At 60.7% G+C, this 14,307-nt stretch overlaps 1 protein-coding gene across 3 annotated transcripts in view; it reads left to right on the top strand.

Annotated features, from left to right (window-relative positions):
- Positions 1–1,216: 1,216 nt before the first annotated feature.
- Positions 1,217–14,307, top strand: part of UCKL1 (uridine-cytidine kinase 1 like 1) — a 28,068-nt gene continuing 14,977 nt past the window's right edge. Inside the window, exons 1-2 of one of the 3 annotated variants that reach the window (XM_059713188.1) lie at positions 1,217–2,090; positions 13,788–13,981. In XM_059713188.1, coding sequence (XP_059569171.1) covers positions 2,047–2,090; positions 13,788–13,981 — 238 coding nt within the window. In that variant the 5' untranslated portion in view covers positions 1,217–2,046. Of the gene's footprint in view, positions 2,091–2,250; positions 9,111–13,787; positions 13,982–14,307 lie in introns of those variants that run through there. The other 2 variants (XM_059713189.1, XM_006273060.4) reach the window with 2 other exon arrangements.

Genomic DNA, 14,307 nt, shown 5'->3' with positions numbered 1-14,307 from the left:
CAGGGGAAAGATTTGGGTTTGGCTATTGCACAAGATCTTACTCCTCTGGCAGAGTTGCCTAGCTCCACGGGTGGCCAGTCCAGTCTCTGTGGCCTTGGTCCTCCAAGCACATGCCTGTGGACAGTCTGTAGTGAGGGCCCAGGGTCTGCCAGGCAGGGACTGCATCCAGCACTGGGTCCTACATTGGCACAAGCTCATTTAGCACGAGGCAAAGCATGGGCCAGCAGTGAGCAGGCTCCCCACCGAGCCCTCCACCAGGCCTGGCTTTCCCCTGCAGCCCAGGACACTCGGACCTCGCCAGCTGTGATGCCAACAGAGAGATGCAGCAGCAAGTTGCTTGTCTGCTGAAGTTGGATGTCGCGGACGACGAGGCAGGTGGGAAACGAGTGTCCCGGATACTCCCCCAGAGCAAAGTCAAGGGGCGGAAGAGCAGGTCCTTTGCCCTGTTGGCTGTGGCCTGAGCCCTTCTCCAGAGGAAACGGTGCATCAAATTGCCAGCACAAAGCCAAGTCGCACTGCCAGCAGTTCACTCCCCGCGGGAGGTCCCTTGCAAAGCCAGGGCAGATCTCGAGGACAGATCTAGTGCAGAGCAAAACCCTCTTCTATTTTCTACGGTCTTTTTTTGCCACCCCCCCAAATAAATCCCAGAGCCGCAGTCACGGATTAACGCAGCAGCTCCCCAGCCGCACGCCCGGTGGGACCGCCTCAGCTCAGCAAACCGCCACTAAAGCCCTCTTTGATTGCAGGATTACAAAGGCTTGGAAAGCAATTGGCCGGCATTTGTGCAGCTGCCCATCCTCCAGCTTTCCCCCCGCACACAAGATGCACGGACTCTGGGCCCAGGATATCCGCGGACCCACGGGGACACATGACTCGGGGGGCGCTTGGGAGCCAATGCAGGCTGCGCTGCACCCCGGGGAGGGTGGGGGGTGCCTACGTGAGCGTGGGGCCGGGCAGAGCTCCAGCCATTGAACCAAGACTCCCTGGCTCTCTGAAAGCAGGAGGCACGGGGGAAGCATGTGACTATGAAGGGCCAGGAATGTGCAGAAGCAAATGCCCCGTCAGCGCGGCAGCTGCTCCGGGAACACGGCAGCCCTTGCACACAGCCTCCCTGCCCCTCTCGGCCACCCAGGCTATTAATGGCTCATTCAGCAGCTGCCCCTTGTGTGACGAGAAGGGAGGGAGCAGGTGTGTCTCGGGCCCGGTTCCTGGACCGTGCCTGTGTCACGGTGCTCTCCTGCTTAATGCATCTGTTGTGTCCCCATGGAAGAGACCCTACGGGAGGAGGGCTCAGACCAAGGGAGCCGTCTGCGGGTGACACTCCTTGGCCTTTAGTAGGTGGCTGTAACGGCCTAGTCAGGCCGTGGGATCCACGAGCACCTGGGGGCACCCCAGCTTCAGCTGTGCATGTGCACGGTCGGCCCTGCTCGGCGCACACCCCTGTGCTAGGCACACCCGGCTGTCTAAGAATAACCCCGCTCATGTGACGGCCTCTCGCTGCAGGGCTCTGCCAAGCCTCATGAGTGCGGGGAAGGACGGACGAACAGGCATTGCCTGCCCGCCGCCAAGGCAGCATCTCCCCTGCCTGACAATGGGGCAGAGCACCTGCCCAGCCCTGCCGTCCTAGCACCAGTGCTGTAGGTGCACGGCGTGGGCCTGCAGGCCTGCTGCCTCGTGTGCCAGCCCTAGCTCCAAGGTGCCCCCAGCCCTGGCGCTGGGGTGCCTGCCCCACTATCCCCCCCGTACGTGCACCCCCTGTGCCTCCATCCCTGGCTCTGGGTACCTCCCCCTGCACCCCTGTACCCCCAGCCTGGCTCTGAAGTACCACCCTGCACACCTGCAACCCCCACCCCTGGCGCTGGGGTGCCTGCACCCCATGTACTCCCAGCCTGGCTCTGGACTACAGCCCCCAGGGTGCCCCGCGGCCCGGCGCTTCCGGGTACCTGTAGTCCGCTCGCGCCCTCCCTCCACAGCAGCCGGCGCGGAGCGAACTCCAACTCCCAGGCGCCCCCGCGCGCCCGCCACCGCCCTACAGCTGATGGAGCCATGGCCGCGGCGGCCGGGGCCGGGGGCGCTGCGGGCGGCGACAGGTGAGGGGGGCGGCCGCGCGGGGGCGCTCGCTGCTCTGCTCCTCCCCAGAGGTGGCTGCATTTTGGGGAGGGGGGTTGTGCCCAACGTGGGGGGCATGGGGGGTGCCCCAGAGCCAGCCCACCAGCTTGGGGGTGCACCCGGCATCTTCAGCCCATTGTGGTGTGTGTCATGAGCCCTATATTGCACCTGGGGATTCTCCATCGGCCGGAGTCGGCGTGCGGGGCCCTGTCCGCGGTCTGCAAGCCCCGGTGAAGCGCGGATTCGTCCCCTGGCCTCCAAACGCTGGGTGATGCCCATGCCCATTCGGCGTAGTGTCCCCGGCGGCTTTGCCGGTTCAGGGAGGGGACGCCGTCCGTCTGCGTGGCCTGGCTGGGGGGTGGCCGGCACCGTGCGGGGTCTGCAGCGTGCCGGCTGCTCTCGGCTTGTCCTCTGGAGGGCAACCCCGGCCTCTCGGAAACTGCTGCGGCTTCACGGGGGTCCGGGTCTTGCCCCCGCGCGGGTCATCCTCCCGGCGCCCCGAGTGGGAACGGCCTCCGCGGCGACGTCTTTCAGTTCCCGGTCGGCCTCGCGCCTCTGGGCCCCGGCACCAGGCTTTCTGGGTGCTTTGCAAGACTCTGCAATGCCAAGTGTCCACGACGCCTGTCCTGTGTCGGAGCACATCCCTGGGCGTCGAGGCGGGTTTTATGCCGCGGTTCTCGGTGCCGGGGGGCGAGAGCCAAGCCTCCAGCGCCGGGCGCTCGGGGGTGCCAGCGTTGCACCGTGCTCTGTTTGAGTCAGTGCAAAACAGACCACTTAATTCAGCATCTAAATATGGACTCGGGCAGCTGCGTTTGCAAACATGGGCCTCCGCCGTCCTGTGCGTCGGCTCCGTCGTTTGTAAAACGGGGATTAGGAACGCCTGGGGTCCAGCAGAGGAAGGGGATGAGTTACAACCCCCTCGGCTTGAACCTAGTAACAGACTCCGTGAAGTAATGGACCCTGTGGCTGCCGTCGTCCGAACTGACACAAAACACAGCAGCAAAAATGGGAAAGATCAGGACTTTTTATGTGTTTTATAACACTGAAGTTTGTTTTCAGTCATCTGAAAGACTTAACGAGGGAGATGAGCAGTGTGCGTGTGTGGCCTGGCTCCCCGTCGTACCAGCACTAGCAGGGGTGAAGAGTAATTCCCTTGCAATTCAGCGGGTCGCAGCACCGTATCTCTGTGCCGGACATCAGCCCTGCACTATTTCACGGCCCCTGTCGCTGTAGGTGATCCGCCCCCGGAGCCGCACGCTCTCGACCCCGCGGTTTCCGTGAGGTTGGCCTTCCTGAGCTGGGTCAGCGTGGCCTGGGTTTTGCTATACAAGGAAGTGGAGGTCGCCGGCGTCTCTTCCGCTGTGATGGATTATCTGGGGATTTCCCGCTAGAGGATGCTGTTGGCTACCCCTTGAACTTGTCTGTGGCTGTCGCAGCTGCAGATTCAGGGCCTGATCTTACTTTAGCAGTAACTTTTTACCCCCTTGACACCTAAATCGGGTGTCTCTGGAGGGCCCAGCATCTCCGCAAGGGAGTGGGATGATGAGGAAAGGACCCTGGCTCGCTTTGCCCCCTCGGTGGTGGTGCTCTCGGTAGAGGTTAGCACCGCCCGGGCGGGGTTTTGCATGCTTTCACCAGGTCGTAGCAACGCCATGCTATCTGGCAGGGGAAGGGAGGCATGTGCAGAAGGGGGTTTGCTTCACCCATCCGCTGCCTCCCTCCATCTGCTACAGCGAAGGATGTGATGAGCTGGGGCAGGCCAGAAAGGAGGCAACAGCTGCTCCCCTCTTTCCATAGATGGACAGATACCATTGAGGGTCTGAATGAAAACCACCCGTGCTGTGAGGTCAGACCGGGGTCTGTTGGACAGGCCAGTGCTTGGTCATGGCGTTGGTCTCAGGAGGAGGTGGAAAGCTAGCAAGATCCTTGACCTCTCTGTCCTGAGCTCATCACCCCCAGCAGTCTATTTTATGCCCAGGCTGGGCTGAGAGACCCAGATCTCAGTGTTATCGTGCCCTGAACCTTCCCAAGATCAAGACCAGACTGGCACATCCCTGTGCCAGTTCTCCGACCCTCCAGCAACACCCGCGGCACTGGGATAACTGAGCGGGTGATGCCCCTGTAAATAACTAGCCCCAAATCTGCAATGTGCCCTTCCCGTTTGGACAAGCGGAGTGGAGCCCAACCTTAACGAATGTATTCAGAGCAGGCATGAAACCAGTCCCCTCCAAGGCGGAACTGGGCGCAGGACACAGATCTGACGGCTGGGCAATGTGACTGGTGAGGAGAGGCCGAGGGAAATGAGGCCGAGGGGGATTAAATAGCAGCCTTCACCTCCCTGCAGGGGGTTGCAAAGAGGACGGAGCTGGGCTGGTCTCAGTGGGGACAGATGACTGAAGGAGCAATGGGCTCAAGCTGCAGCAAGGGACGTTGAGGTTGGATATTAGGAAAAACTTTCACGAGATGGGTAGTAAAGCACCAGAACAGGTTACCCAGAGAGGTGGTGCAGTCTCCACACTTGGAGGTTTTGAAGACCCGGCTAGACAAAGCCGTGGCTGGGATGATCTAATTGGGGCTGGCCCTGCTTTGCACAGGGGGTTGGACTCGATGTGACCTCCTGAGGTCCCTTCCGGCCCTCATTGTCTGTGGTGGCCGTGCGCACACACCGGAGCTGTCTTTCTGCCCAGTCCTCTTGGGTCTCTGCCCTAGAAAATGTCCGAGGCTGGGAAAGTGGTTTCTTTAATGGCAGGGCAGAGAACTGGCGTTAGACCAGGGTTACTCCGGTGAGTGTTTCTTGAGTCCTTGTGTCTCCGGGATGCAGACCAGCTGTCTGAGCAGAGCCTGGAGGCTGTGATTGCTGCTGGTGTCTCTCCCCGGCACCCCTCCAGGACCGGGGGCTTCTGCGCATAGAGGGAGACGGTGAGAGGGAAGGTGCAGGCTCCCCAGTGCGGGGGTAAGGCCCATCTCCAGGAGCAAGATGTGCTCTGGGGAACGTCCCTCGAGTCTGCGCATCCCTTTGGAGAGCGTGGGAGAGCTGCGGCTTATTCTCTGCCTTTCTCTCTGCTGTTTCTAAAGCCTGGCCAGAAAGAAAGCTCTGAGACGGAGCCTGCTGCTGCCTGATAAGTTCTCCCCGGCCGTGGGAAGCGATCGGATAAGCTCAGCAGACGGGAGCGTTTCCAAGGAAGGGCGGCCTCCCCTCAGTCAGCCCGGGGGATGCTGCATAAAGCCTGGCCTCTGAGTCCAATGGCCACCAGAGATCACGCGGGGACAGGGGAGCTCGGCCAGAGACATAATGCAACCGAGAGATGATACTCTGCGTCTGAGCCCCGGCAATGTCGGGCCCTAACCAGAGCAAGGTTTCCTTGAAGTGTATAACTAGCCCCTGGCAACTGCAGCACGAAGCGAATGCAGGGAGTCTCCGTGTCTCTGCTGCTCACTAGTTCCTCTCCGGCCACCTCGTGTTGTGTGCATTTGCTTTCCCGGCCCCGGCTCCCTGAGTCTTGTGAGCACACGGGAGTATCGCCTTGCACGTTTTTTCTAGCCCTCCTGTCCCAGGGAAGCGTCCCAGAGCGGGCGGCAAGGCCTGCAGAGAGCAGCCTCCGTCCATCCACGAGGGCTTTGTGGGTTTTTCTTGGGAGATGACTATTTTTTTTTCTTTCTTTTTTTGGAGACCATAAATAACATCTCTCCCCAGCACAGCCAACCCGGCGGGTAGAGAACGGGCGATAGACCTATGTCCTGGACGTTTAAACAAAGGCAGGAAAGAGGCAGGGGGGACCGAGCGAGAGGGAACAATGCCACATTGGCGGGGGCTCGTTAGGACGCTGCCTCCTGCCTGTTCTCGCGAAGAAGAAAGAATAGAAGCCTTTGAGGCCAGGGTTTATTTTTAAACGCCTGAAAGGGCCTGACGCAGAAGGGGGAGTGGAAAATACGAGTCCGGCATCGACAAAGTTCCTCTGAGCAGCCTTTGAAGCCGGCGCGCCAGCCTCTAATTGCTGTGGGTGCTTGGGGGTAAAGGCTCGGGACAGCGCGCCGGGTGGGGGATGCGCCGTCGGCGTTGCCTTCACGTCTCCGTTGCAGCAGGTCGTTTTACTGCCGGGCAGTGCTCCTCTTCCTCCAGAAGTCCCCGTCTCCAGCACTGTTGCAGTGCAAGGGCTCAGCCGTCATGGTCTGGGGTAACGCTGCCGTAGGTCCACCCGGCTGCTGCTCCTAAATGCACATCGCCTGCCGACCCCAGAGTCCTCTGCCCCCATCTCCTGCTCGTCTTACTCCCCTGAGTAGCCCCGTTTCAAGAGGGCTTGGTCTTTCGGCTCTAGCGCACATAGTGACATAGCATCCGAATCCTCCCTAGTTCGCTCCTGCATCCATACGGCTGAAGGCAAGCGAAATTTCGGGGGCACCCAAACCCCTTGGGCCTGCATGTAGGATGCCTACCAAAAGATTTGGAAGTCGCTGAAGCCCCAGGCTGGGAAGTTTAGGGTGGAGGATACTTGCCGGTAGTCGGGCCACAAGTGGTTCTTGAACAGTTGAAGGAATTTGGACCTGGCACACGAAACATTTTCCTTAAAAATAAAAAAATACAATACAAAACCGGGAGGCAGGTGGGCTCCGGCGCTTGGCTTTCAGAGCCTGCATCTCAGGAGGGATCGTGGCTGCTCCCGGCCCAGTGTCTCGGGACAGGACGCCGGCACGAAGCAGCCCTTTGCTGTCCCTCCTGCATCCCATCAGCGTGGCACATCTGTTGTTGCCATTTGCTATCCTAGACGCCAGGGCCCCAGTCAGGATCTGGTTGCCGGCTGTGCTAGGCGCTGTACAGCACCGCAGCGCTCTTTCCTCTGCAACACAGGGCACGGTTCACCTCCTAGGTGCGTCGGGGGCAAACCCCACCTGCCTGCACTCTGGTCTCCCCAGATCTCTTCTCACAGCCCATCGCACGGTCACTGTTATCTGCTGTGGTGCATGGGGATGGTCTGGAAACCAGCTGTCCGAGGGCTCACCCAGGAACACAGGACAGGCTCCGGTGGCTCTGGTGCCGTGTATCTCTGCCCAGGTACCTGCATGAAGTGTCCTGGGCACATCCCGTCGTTGCACTTAGGGCTGCTTCAAGGGGTCCGGGCACCTTTTTTTGTCCTGCCCAGCTGTCTCAAGCTGCTGCTCTCCGCTCTCTTCCCGGGTCCCAGGAGTTGCACTTGGCAAAGGTCTGAGATTCCCCCGATTCAAACTCCAGCAGCATCAATCAGACGCTGGAGCTGGATGGAAAGAGCAGCTCCCTCTAGGGCGGTCGCGGGGGCTTGGTCCCATCGGGTCAAGGCTGAAGTGCTCAGTGGAGCCTGGCACTGGTTGATTGGGCTTGTGGGGCAGCTGGGAAGCTCCTTGCAGGTTTGTTGCATGGGTCGTGCCTATCGCCCGGGGATGGGTGAAGCGCGCCCGCCGTTCCCTGATCTGTGCTGGTGTCAGCCAGGCTTGCTCTCTCCTCTCTTCATTCAAACCCGGCCCTTTTTGCTTAGCTGAGGGACCCGTCACCAGTATTTCTGGGGGGCATCGCACAGACAGCGGCTGGTGTGGGACGATGTGAGCGCCCGGCTGTTTGATCTTACAGGTGCTCTGTGCTGTACACAGGCCCCTCTGCCTCCTGAGTACCTTTGCCCTGCCAGGCTTGCTGTGCCAGTGCATCCGTGATGCTACCCACGCAGCGCCTTGCCCTCTCCGCCCTTTCCCCCTTGCTCTGTGCATTTGCTTTGCAAATTCCCTGGCTGCTCATCACAAGCAGCCTGGGGCATTGGCACCGGGGCTCTTCCTGCAGCTGCCAAGCTCCTGCCCCATCCCCTGCGGGCACCTCCTCCCTTTGTGGGGAGAAGCGGCTGGAAAGCACAGCAGCAGGAGGGAGCGCAATGCAGTGCCTGGCACCCGAAGGGCTGAGAGTGCAGAATGCAGGGGCCCTCTGCGCTGGGCGCGTTATTCTTAGTTGCCTGCTTGCCCGTGATGGGGGTGTTGGGTTTCAGGGACTTGTTTATGCCAGAGCCGGAGGAGGCTGGGGGCTGCCACGCTGCCCTCCAGGGAGCCCTGCAGCGAAGGGCGCACAGGGAATGGGAGTGGGTAGATGGCTGCAGCCCTGGGTGCAAGCCAGGAGAAGAGCCCTGCACCCCCTCTCCGGGTCCCGGAAGGAGCAGCAATGCCTTCGGCACCTGGCTGCTTAGCACGGGGCCGCTCCCTTCCATCCCCGCGGGTCCCGTTCGGAGCCACGCTCCCCCGACGGAGGATGCATCACGTGAGATCCTCGCGGGACACGGACCTGCTCGGTGACTGCACTTTTTCCACCCCGTGTGACTGCATTTCCCCTTCCCAACCCCTTTTTCCCAGCTTACCCCACCATCCCGGCTCTACACCCCTCTGACCAAGCACATGGAGTGGCTTAGGCCGAGGGGTCATCCCATCACTTACCCAGGCCGCGGGGCTGTCCCCTGTGCTGCCCCCAGCAAGCCGGGCTCTGACTGTCAGAAGCAGGTGAGGGCCCCGGGCATGTTTGTCTTTGCAGCGGCGGGAAGAGGTGTCGCCACCGCTCGCAAAGTCAGTGCTATTAATATCAGGTAATGAGCATAATCTCTGGGTTCGGTTATCCTCTTATGCCTGTCGGCTGCTCCGGGACACCGCCGCGCACCTCCCGTTTGCTCTTTCACTCCTCGCTCAGTTCTCAGCCCTGCACTCGCACGCCAGGTCCCAGCAGCCAGCCATGCCGCACGCCCCCCTCCAGCCTCCCTGCCCGTAGGGACCGGCCCTCCGCATGGCCCGGGTTGACCCGGTCCCTTCGCCCACGTGGCAGCCCTGCTGCAACGTTAGTGCCTCGCAGGCGGGGATGAGACGGCGACCCGCAGACCGCGCCGCGCCTGAAACTCCTGCACCCGGGACCGCCTGGTTCTTCTGAGGCAGGGCGAGATGAGCAGCCCCCCGACGTACGCGGGGGTCCGGATATCAGGCTGCTGGGCCCTGGGGGCTGAAGGCAGGTGAGTGTCCTCCGTTGCATGCTTGCATTTGTTTTCCCTTCCCATTGCCTTGCAAATGAGTCCTCGGCTGTGTCGGAGCCAGGAGCACCGGGGCTGTTCGTCCCGGCTAGTACTCGGGAGGCAGCTGGAGAAAGATCGGCCTCCCCCAGGACGCGGGGTGAACTCGGCTCCAGCGTCCCTGCTCTCAGCTGGCGTCCCGAAGCTTAGGGCAGCGTGTTGCAAATAGAGATCAGGCCCTGGGGTGGGGGGATCTGGTCATTAATTCACTGGCCTTGCATCCAGGTGTAGGGGTTTTTCCTCTCTTGGCTGCTTGGGGGGCAGGGGAACATTGCTGCATGACTTCTGACAGTCTGACCTCCTGGGGGTTGTCCTCGCTGACTTCCACCGCCGCTCATCCCCTGGCCGGGGGGTGCTCTGTGCAGGGGCCGCCTGCGTCGCAGGATGGCTCCCTGATGGTGGGTAAATACAAGCAATGAGGAAAAAGCTCCTGTCACGTGTGCCCACGACTCGCCGTGCCAGGCAGCCTGGAGCTCCCAGACCAGGTTGCAACAGGATGCTTGTCTTCAGGCCCATTAACGTTTCCCGTCTGGAGCCCTTGGATAAGGTGGCAGGGCTGTCAGGAAGGGCAGAGTTTAGCCTGGCCGCTTGCATGGAGGAAGCGATGTGCTGAAGACAGGGTGGCATCCCAGCTCCAAAGGCAAAGCCCCCACTGAGTCCAATGAAACCACGATTACTCCCCCAGTATAACATTTTCCCTGGGCTCTCAGCAAGACTCGGGCTTCTTGGTCACACACGTGCATTTGGAGGTCTTACCTGCAGCAGCACGTCACCACGGGGAAGGGTCCCCGTGCAGCCCCCATACGGGGCACCAACGCTGGGCTGTCAGCAGCACGATTGAAACAACGGGCTCCTCCAGGTGCCTCGTCCAGGAGCTGCAGCTTGGCTCTGGGAAGGGCTATGCACTGCTGGCCTGCGGCGTTGGGACAGCAACTGAGAGCCCAAGTGCAGACCATTGGGTTTTGAAATTGCAGGATGCTCTCGTGCTCCCCGTGGGTCCCTGACACCCTTCCCAAAGCCCCCAGAGCCAGGCGAGAGGGCTGTCCTGCAGCCCCTTCTCCTCGGACATGTCCTCTCCGACGCCAGGGGAGCAGCGCTCCTCTCGCAAGCAACTTTCTGCACCAGATCCAGTCTCTCCAGAAACTCGCCTCCCAATTTCCCCTCCTAATAATACAAAATATGAGTCGCCTCCTTTTTTTTTTTCATAAGCGCCTGTTGATGCAGGCACAGAGTCATCAGCACAGAGCTGACTGCGGCCCCTGGCGTGCAGAGTAAAGTCGTGTGCGTTCAACTTTGCCGCTGTCTCCCTTGGCTTATGCTGGTGGTGTCTAGAGGGGCACAGATTCATAGACAGGTCCCAGCTGAGACGCTGGCCCCCTAGGTTGTAGGCTTTTGAGGTAAGGACCCTCTTTTTTGTTCTGCTAACTGAGCACTTCTTAGCCCAGTGGAGTCCAGCTCCAGGATGGGGGTCCCTGGGTGCTTCTCCAAGGCAATCAAATCATTGTGTTATCATTGCAGGGGAAGTCGGCAGGGTTGTATTGCAGTGCAATCCCTCATTGACCTACTGACCTGGAAAAGACAATGGAGCCAACAAAAGACATGATCTAGGAGCCATCAGGGCCTGGCCAGGGCTGTGGGGCAGCAGGAGAGCACTGGGGCACTCCCAGCAAACCACAGGATCATAGAAAACGAAGGGTGAAGGGAGCTCAGGAGGTCGCATCTAGTTCAAAACCCTGCTCCAAGCAGGACCAGCCCCAACTAGACCATCTCAGCCAAGTCTTTGTCAAGCTGGGCCTTAAAAGCTTCCAGAGATGGAGATTTCACTGGCAAATGTGGTGATAAATGATCTGAGCAGCCTTAAATGATCTTTGCCAGCTCCAAAACCCACTCTGAGCAGCGTGCATCCGAGATAAGCAACTCCTGTGGAAATACCCCCCTGAGGCATGGATGGCAGCAGTGGCGCTGCGCTGCAGAAGTATCTGGGTAGGGAAATAAATGGCAAGCCAAGGGGAGGCAGATGGGAACTAAGGCTGGCAGTCCCAGGGGATCCCTCGAGGTGATGGAGAAAGAGAGAATAGCGGGGTCTAAACTTGCAGGGGCGGCCACTAATTGTGGCTACAATCGAATTGACCCCGGGGCAGATTTTTCGGAGTAGCTTACTCCACCCAAACTCCAGGGGAAGCCACTTCTGAAAGCTGGGGCCACCCATAGGTTTAAAAAGCCAGAGACTGAGGCCTGGCTGTCCCCTCTGCCACAGACCCCCAGTGTGACCTCGGGCAAGTCACTTGATGCCGTTCTGCAGCATCCGTGCAGGTCGGTCCACGGAGGTTTTTAAGTCCCAGCTCGACAAAGCCTTGGATGGGGTGATCTAGCTGGGGCTGGTCCTGTTTGGAGCTGGGGCTTGGACTAGACGTGACCTCCTGAGCTCCCTTCAATCCTCATTTTCTATGATTCTCTGGGTAGCAAGATCTCGGCACTCAGGCTGGCCTGGGTCCTCATCCTGGGTAGCAGTCGTGCTTTGGGCTGGGGCTGCACTGGACACGTGTGACAACCCACCCCTGACGTGCTGGCCAGCTCCATCCCACAGCTGGAGACGCCCGCTCGCAAGCGGGATCACTGATGTGCATCGGGAGCTCGCAAGTGAGAAGGGCTTCGTGTCGCCGACCTCCTGCCCCTGCCTTTGCTAAAGCTCCCTGGGCGCAGCAGCCCCGTTCCCCAGGGGCTGGAGCTGGGAATGCAGATGAAACGAGCCATTTCTTTCCTGGTAAATAAGAACAGCGTCTGTCATCTCGGCTCCCATCGAGCGACCGTGACTTTGTTTACGCACCCGCCACCGCCTCTGATGTCAGCCCCGCCGTGGGGATCGTGCGCGCTGGTTAATTGATGCTGTTGAGCCGCAGGAGGGAGAGCAGAGCAAAATACCCGAGCTGTTTGTTCTTGCTTTTTCCACCGTCTCTGGGCTGGAAGGAGCTCCCTTGCTGCTGCTCGCGCAGAGAGAAAGTCCAGAGACCTTTCCGTGATCAGGTTTTATTAGTTTGTGGCTGTGTCCGGAGCCCCTGTTGTACACGGGCAGCCCCCAGGACTCGGATCCTGCAAGAAGAGGTGTGTGACGAGACCCCTGCACCTGCCAGGAGCTCCGTAGGACGGGGCTCAGGGGCTGGGCACAGTGCTTGCTTGGGGGGGAAGCAGATGGCACAGGCAAGGTAGGACTGCAAACCCTGCCTGTGGGTGTGAGGGTACGTCCCAGGGCTAGGCCTGCCCATGTTAGCTACCGTGGCATGGCATATGTCCCAGGCTAATGCACTGTGCTAACTCCCTTGGACAGAGTTGCACAGACATTGCAGAACTGCATCAAGTGACTTGCCCGAGGTCACCCTGGGAGTCTGTAGCGGAGGGGGCAGCCAGGCCTCCGTTTCTGGCTTTTCAAAGACAGGCCAGGGGAGGGGAAAGCCCAATGCAGTTAGTGGCAGGGAAGGCTTATGAGCCAACAGGGCCCTTCGGCTCTCAAGAGGACTTGGCAAGGGCCCCATGGCATGAGTCTGGGCGGATGAGTGGGCCCTTCAACCTGCCCTGGCCGTGTGTCGGGGTCAGGGGTGGAGGTGGTGGATGTCAGGCTGGGTAGATGATCTCTCTAATCCCTTGGCCAGGTGCCTGCCGCGGCTGCAGCTGTGCTGCTCCGGCAGGATTCGATCGGGCAGGGGGGTCGTGTAGGGGGAGCGATGCAGAGCATGGGATCCCCCCTAGTCCTCTGCTCGGAAGACGGTTCGGGGAGGGCAGACAACGCTCTCTTGGTAGGGCCAGCCCAGCTGCAGACTCAGTGGGGCAATGAGGACAGGGCTCAGCTTTCCCACACCCCATCTCCCTTCATGCCCAGGACACCTCTGCCAAGGGGGTGTGCTGAGCCTGGCTCCCTGCCTGGCCTGGCACCGTCGTTCTCCCCTTAGGTGCCTTTAAGAGGCGTAACGATCCCACTCGCACCTGCAGCAAAGAGCGAGCAGGGGCAGGGAGCCCGAGCGAACAGGATCTGATATAAATAATCTCTTCTGTCCCCGCTTTCGGCCAGCAGCAGCTTATCTCCTGGCCCCGGGCCATCGAACGCCTCCCAGGCCTCTGCTCTGTGCCGCCAAGCACGAAAGGGCTCTGGAAGGTGGCTCGTCCCCTGCTGTCCCTGCCTCCCTGCCCTGGGCTGCAGCATCGGGTCACGTGGGCACTTAGTGGCACGGTGATGGCTGCTCCAGGCCTGGGCAGTCCTCCAGGTACCAGAGCAGCTGGAAAGGCACTGGCTGCCTGGTTTTCAGAAAACAGCCCATTGCTCTGTGTCCTGGGACTGGCATGGAGGCTCCCCGTCCTGCCTCCCCAGGGACCCCCGTGCTGGGGTGTGCAAGTGGGCTTCCACTGATATGTCCAGGACCCATTGCAGACGGCCCCCGGCACCGTGCCGAGGTTGGGCAGGGGGTGCTCCTTGTTCCCAGCTCAGCGGCGTTCAGTCTGTCATTAACCTGAGGGCCCGTTTCCAATTCCGGCTGCACCCGACAGCTCTCGGGGCCAGGCTGTCAGGTATGGGGTGCCCGGGACGCCTCTGTTCCAGGTGACCAGGTGTCTCCATCTCTCCCCTCCTAGCCACAGCAGCGCAGAATCCCTGGACAGACTCTACCCCCCGGTAGCGCCCACGCGGCCGCCCCGGAAACGGACCACCAGCCAGTGCAAGTCCGAGCCCCCGCTGCTACGAACCAGCAAAAGGACCATCTACACGGCCGGACGGCCGCCGTGGTACAACGAGCATGGGGCACAGTCCAAAGAGGCCTTTGTCATAGGTAAGCATGTGTCTGGGGCACCTCTGCAGCTGGGGGCTGCGTGGTGGACCACCCAGCTCGTGGCTGGGACAGGGACTGCAACGTACCTTGGCAGACAGCCCTTTGCAAGCTTGCATCTGTTGGAGCTGGCTCTTTTCCCAGCGCGCTGCACTGCCCCGCCAGGGACCTCAGCCTGCACCCACGTGTGTTCCCCAGTTTCCCTTGGCCAGCCCGCAGGGTGGAACGGGTGCTCCTTCGGGTCCTCTTCCTCTGATGCAGAGCCACATGGGATGGGGGGCAGGTCTGCAGCTCCACAGGTTGGCAGGGCCGTGGTGACCCCAAGATGT

This window comes from Alligator mississippiensis, chromosome 9 (genome assembly GCF_030867095.1).
Source record: "Alligator mississippiensis isolate rAllMis1 chromosome 9, rAllMis1, whole genome shotgun sequence".
NCBI classification, from domain to species: domain Eukaryota; kingdom Metazoa; phylum Chordata; order Crocodylia; family Alligatoridae; genus Alligator; species Alligator mississippiensis.
This window is presented reverse-complemented; position numbering and strand designations above follow the sequence as displayed.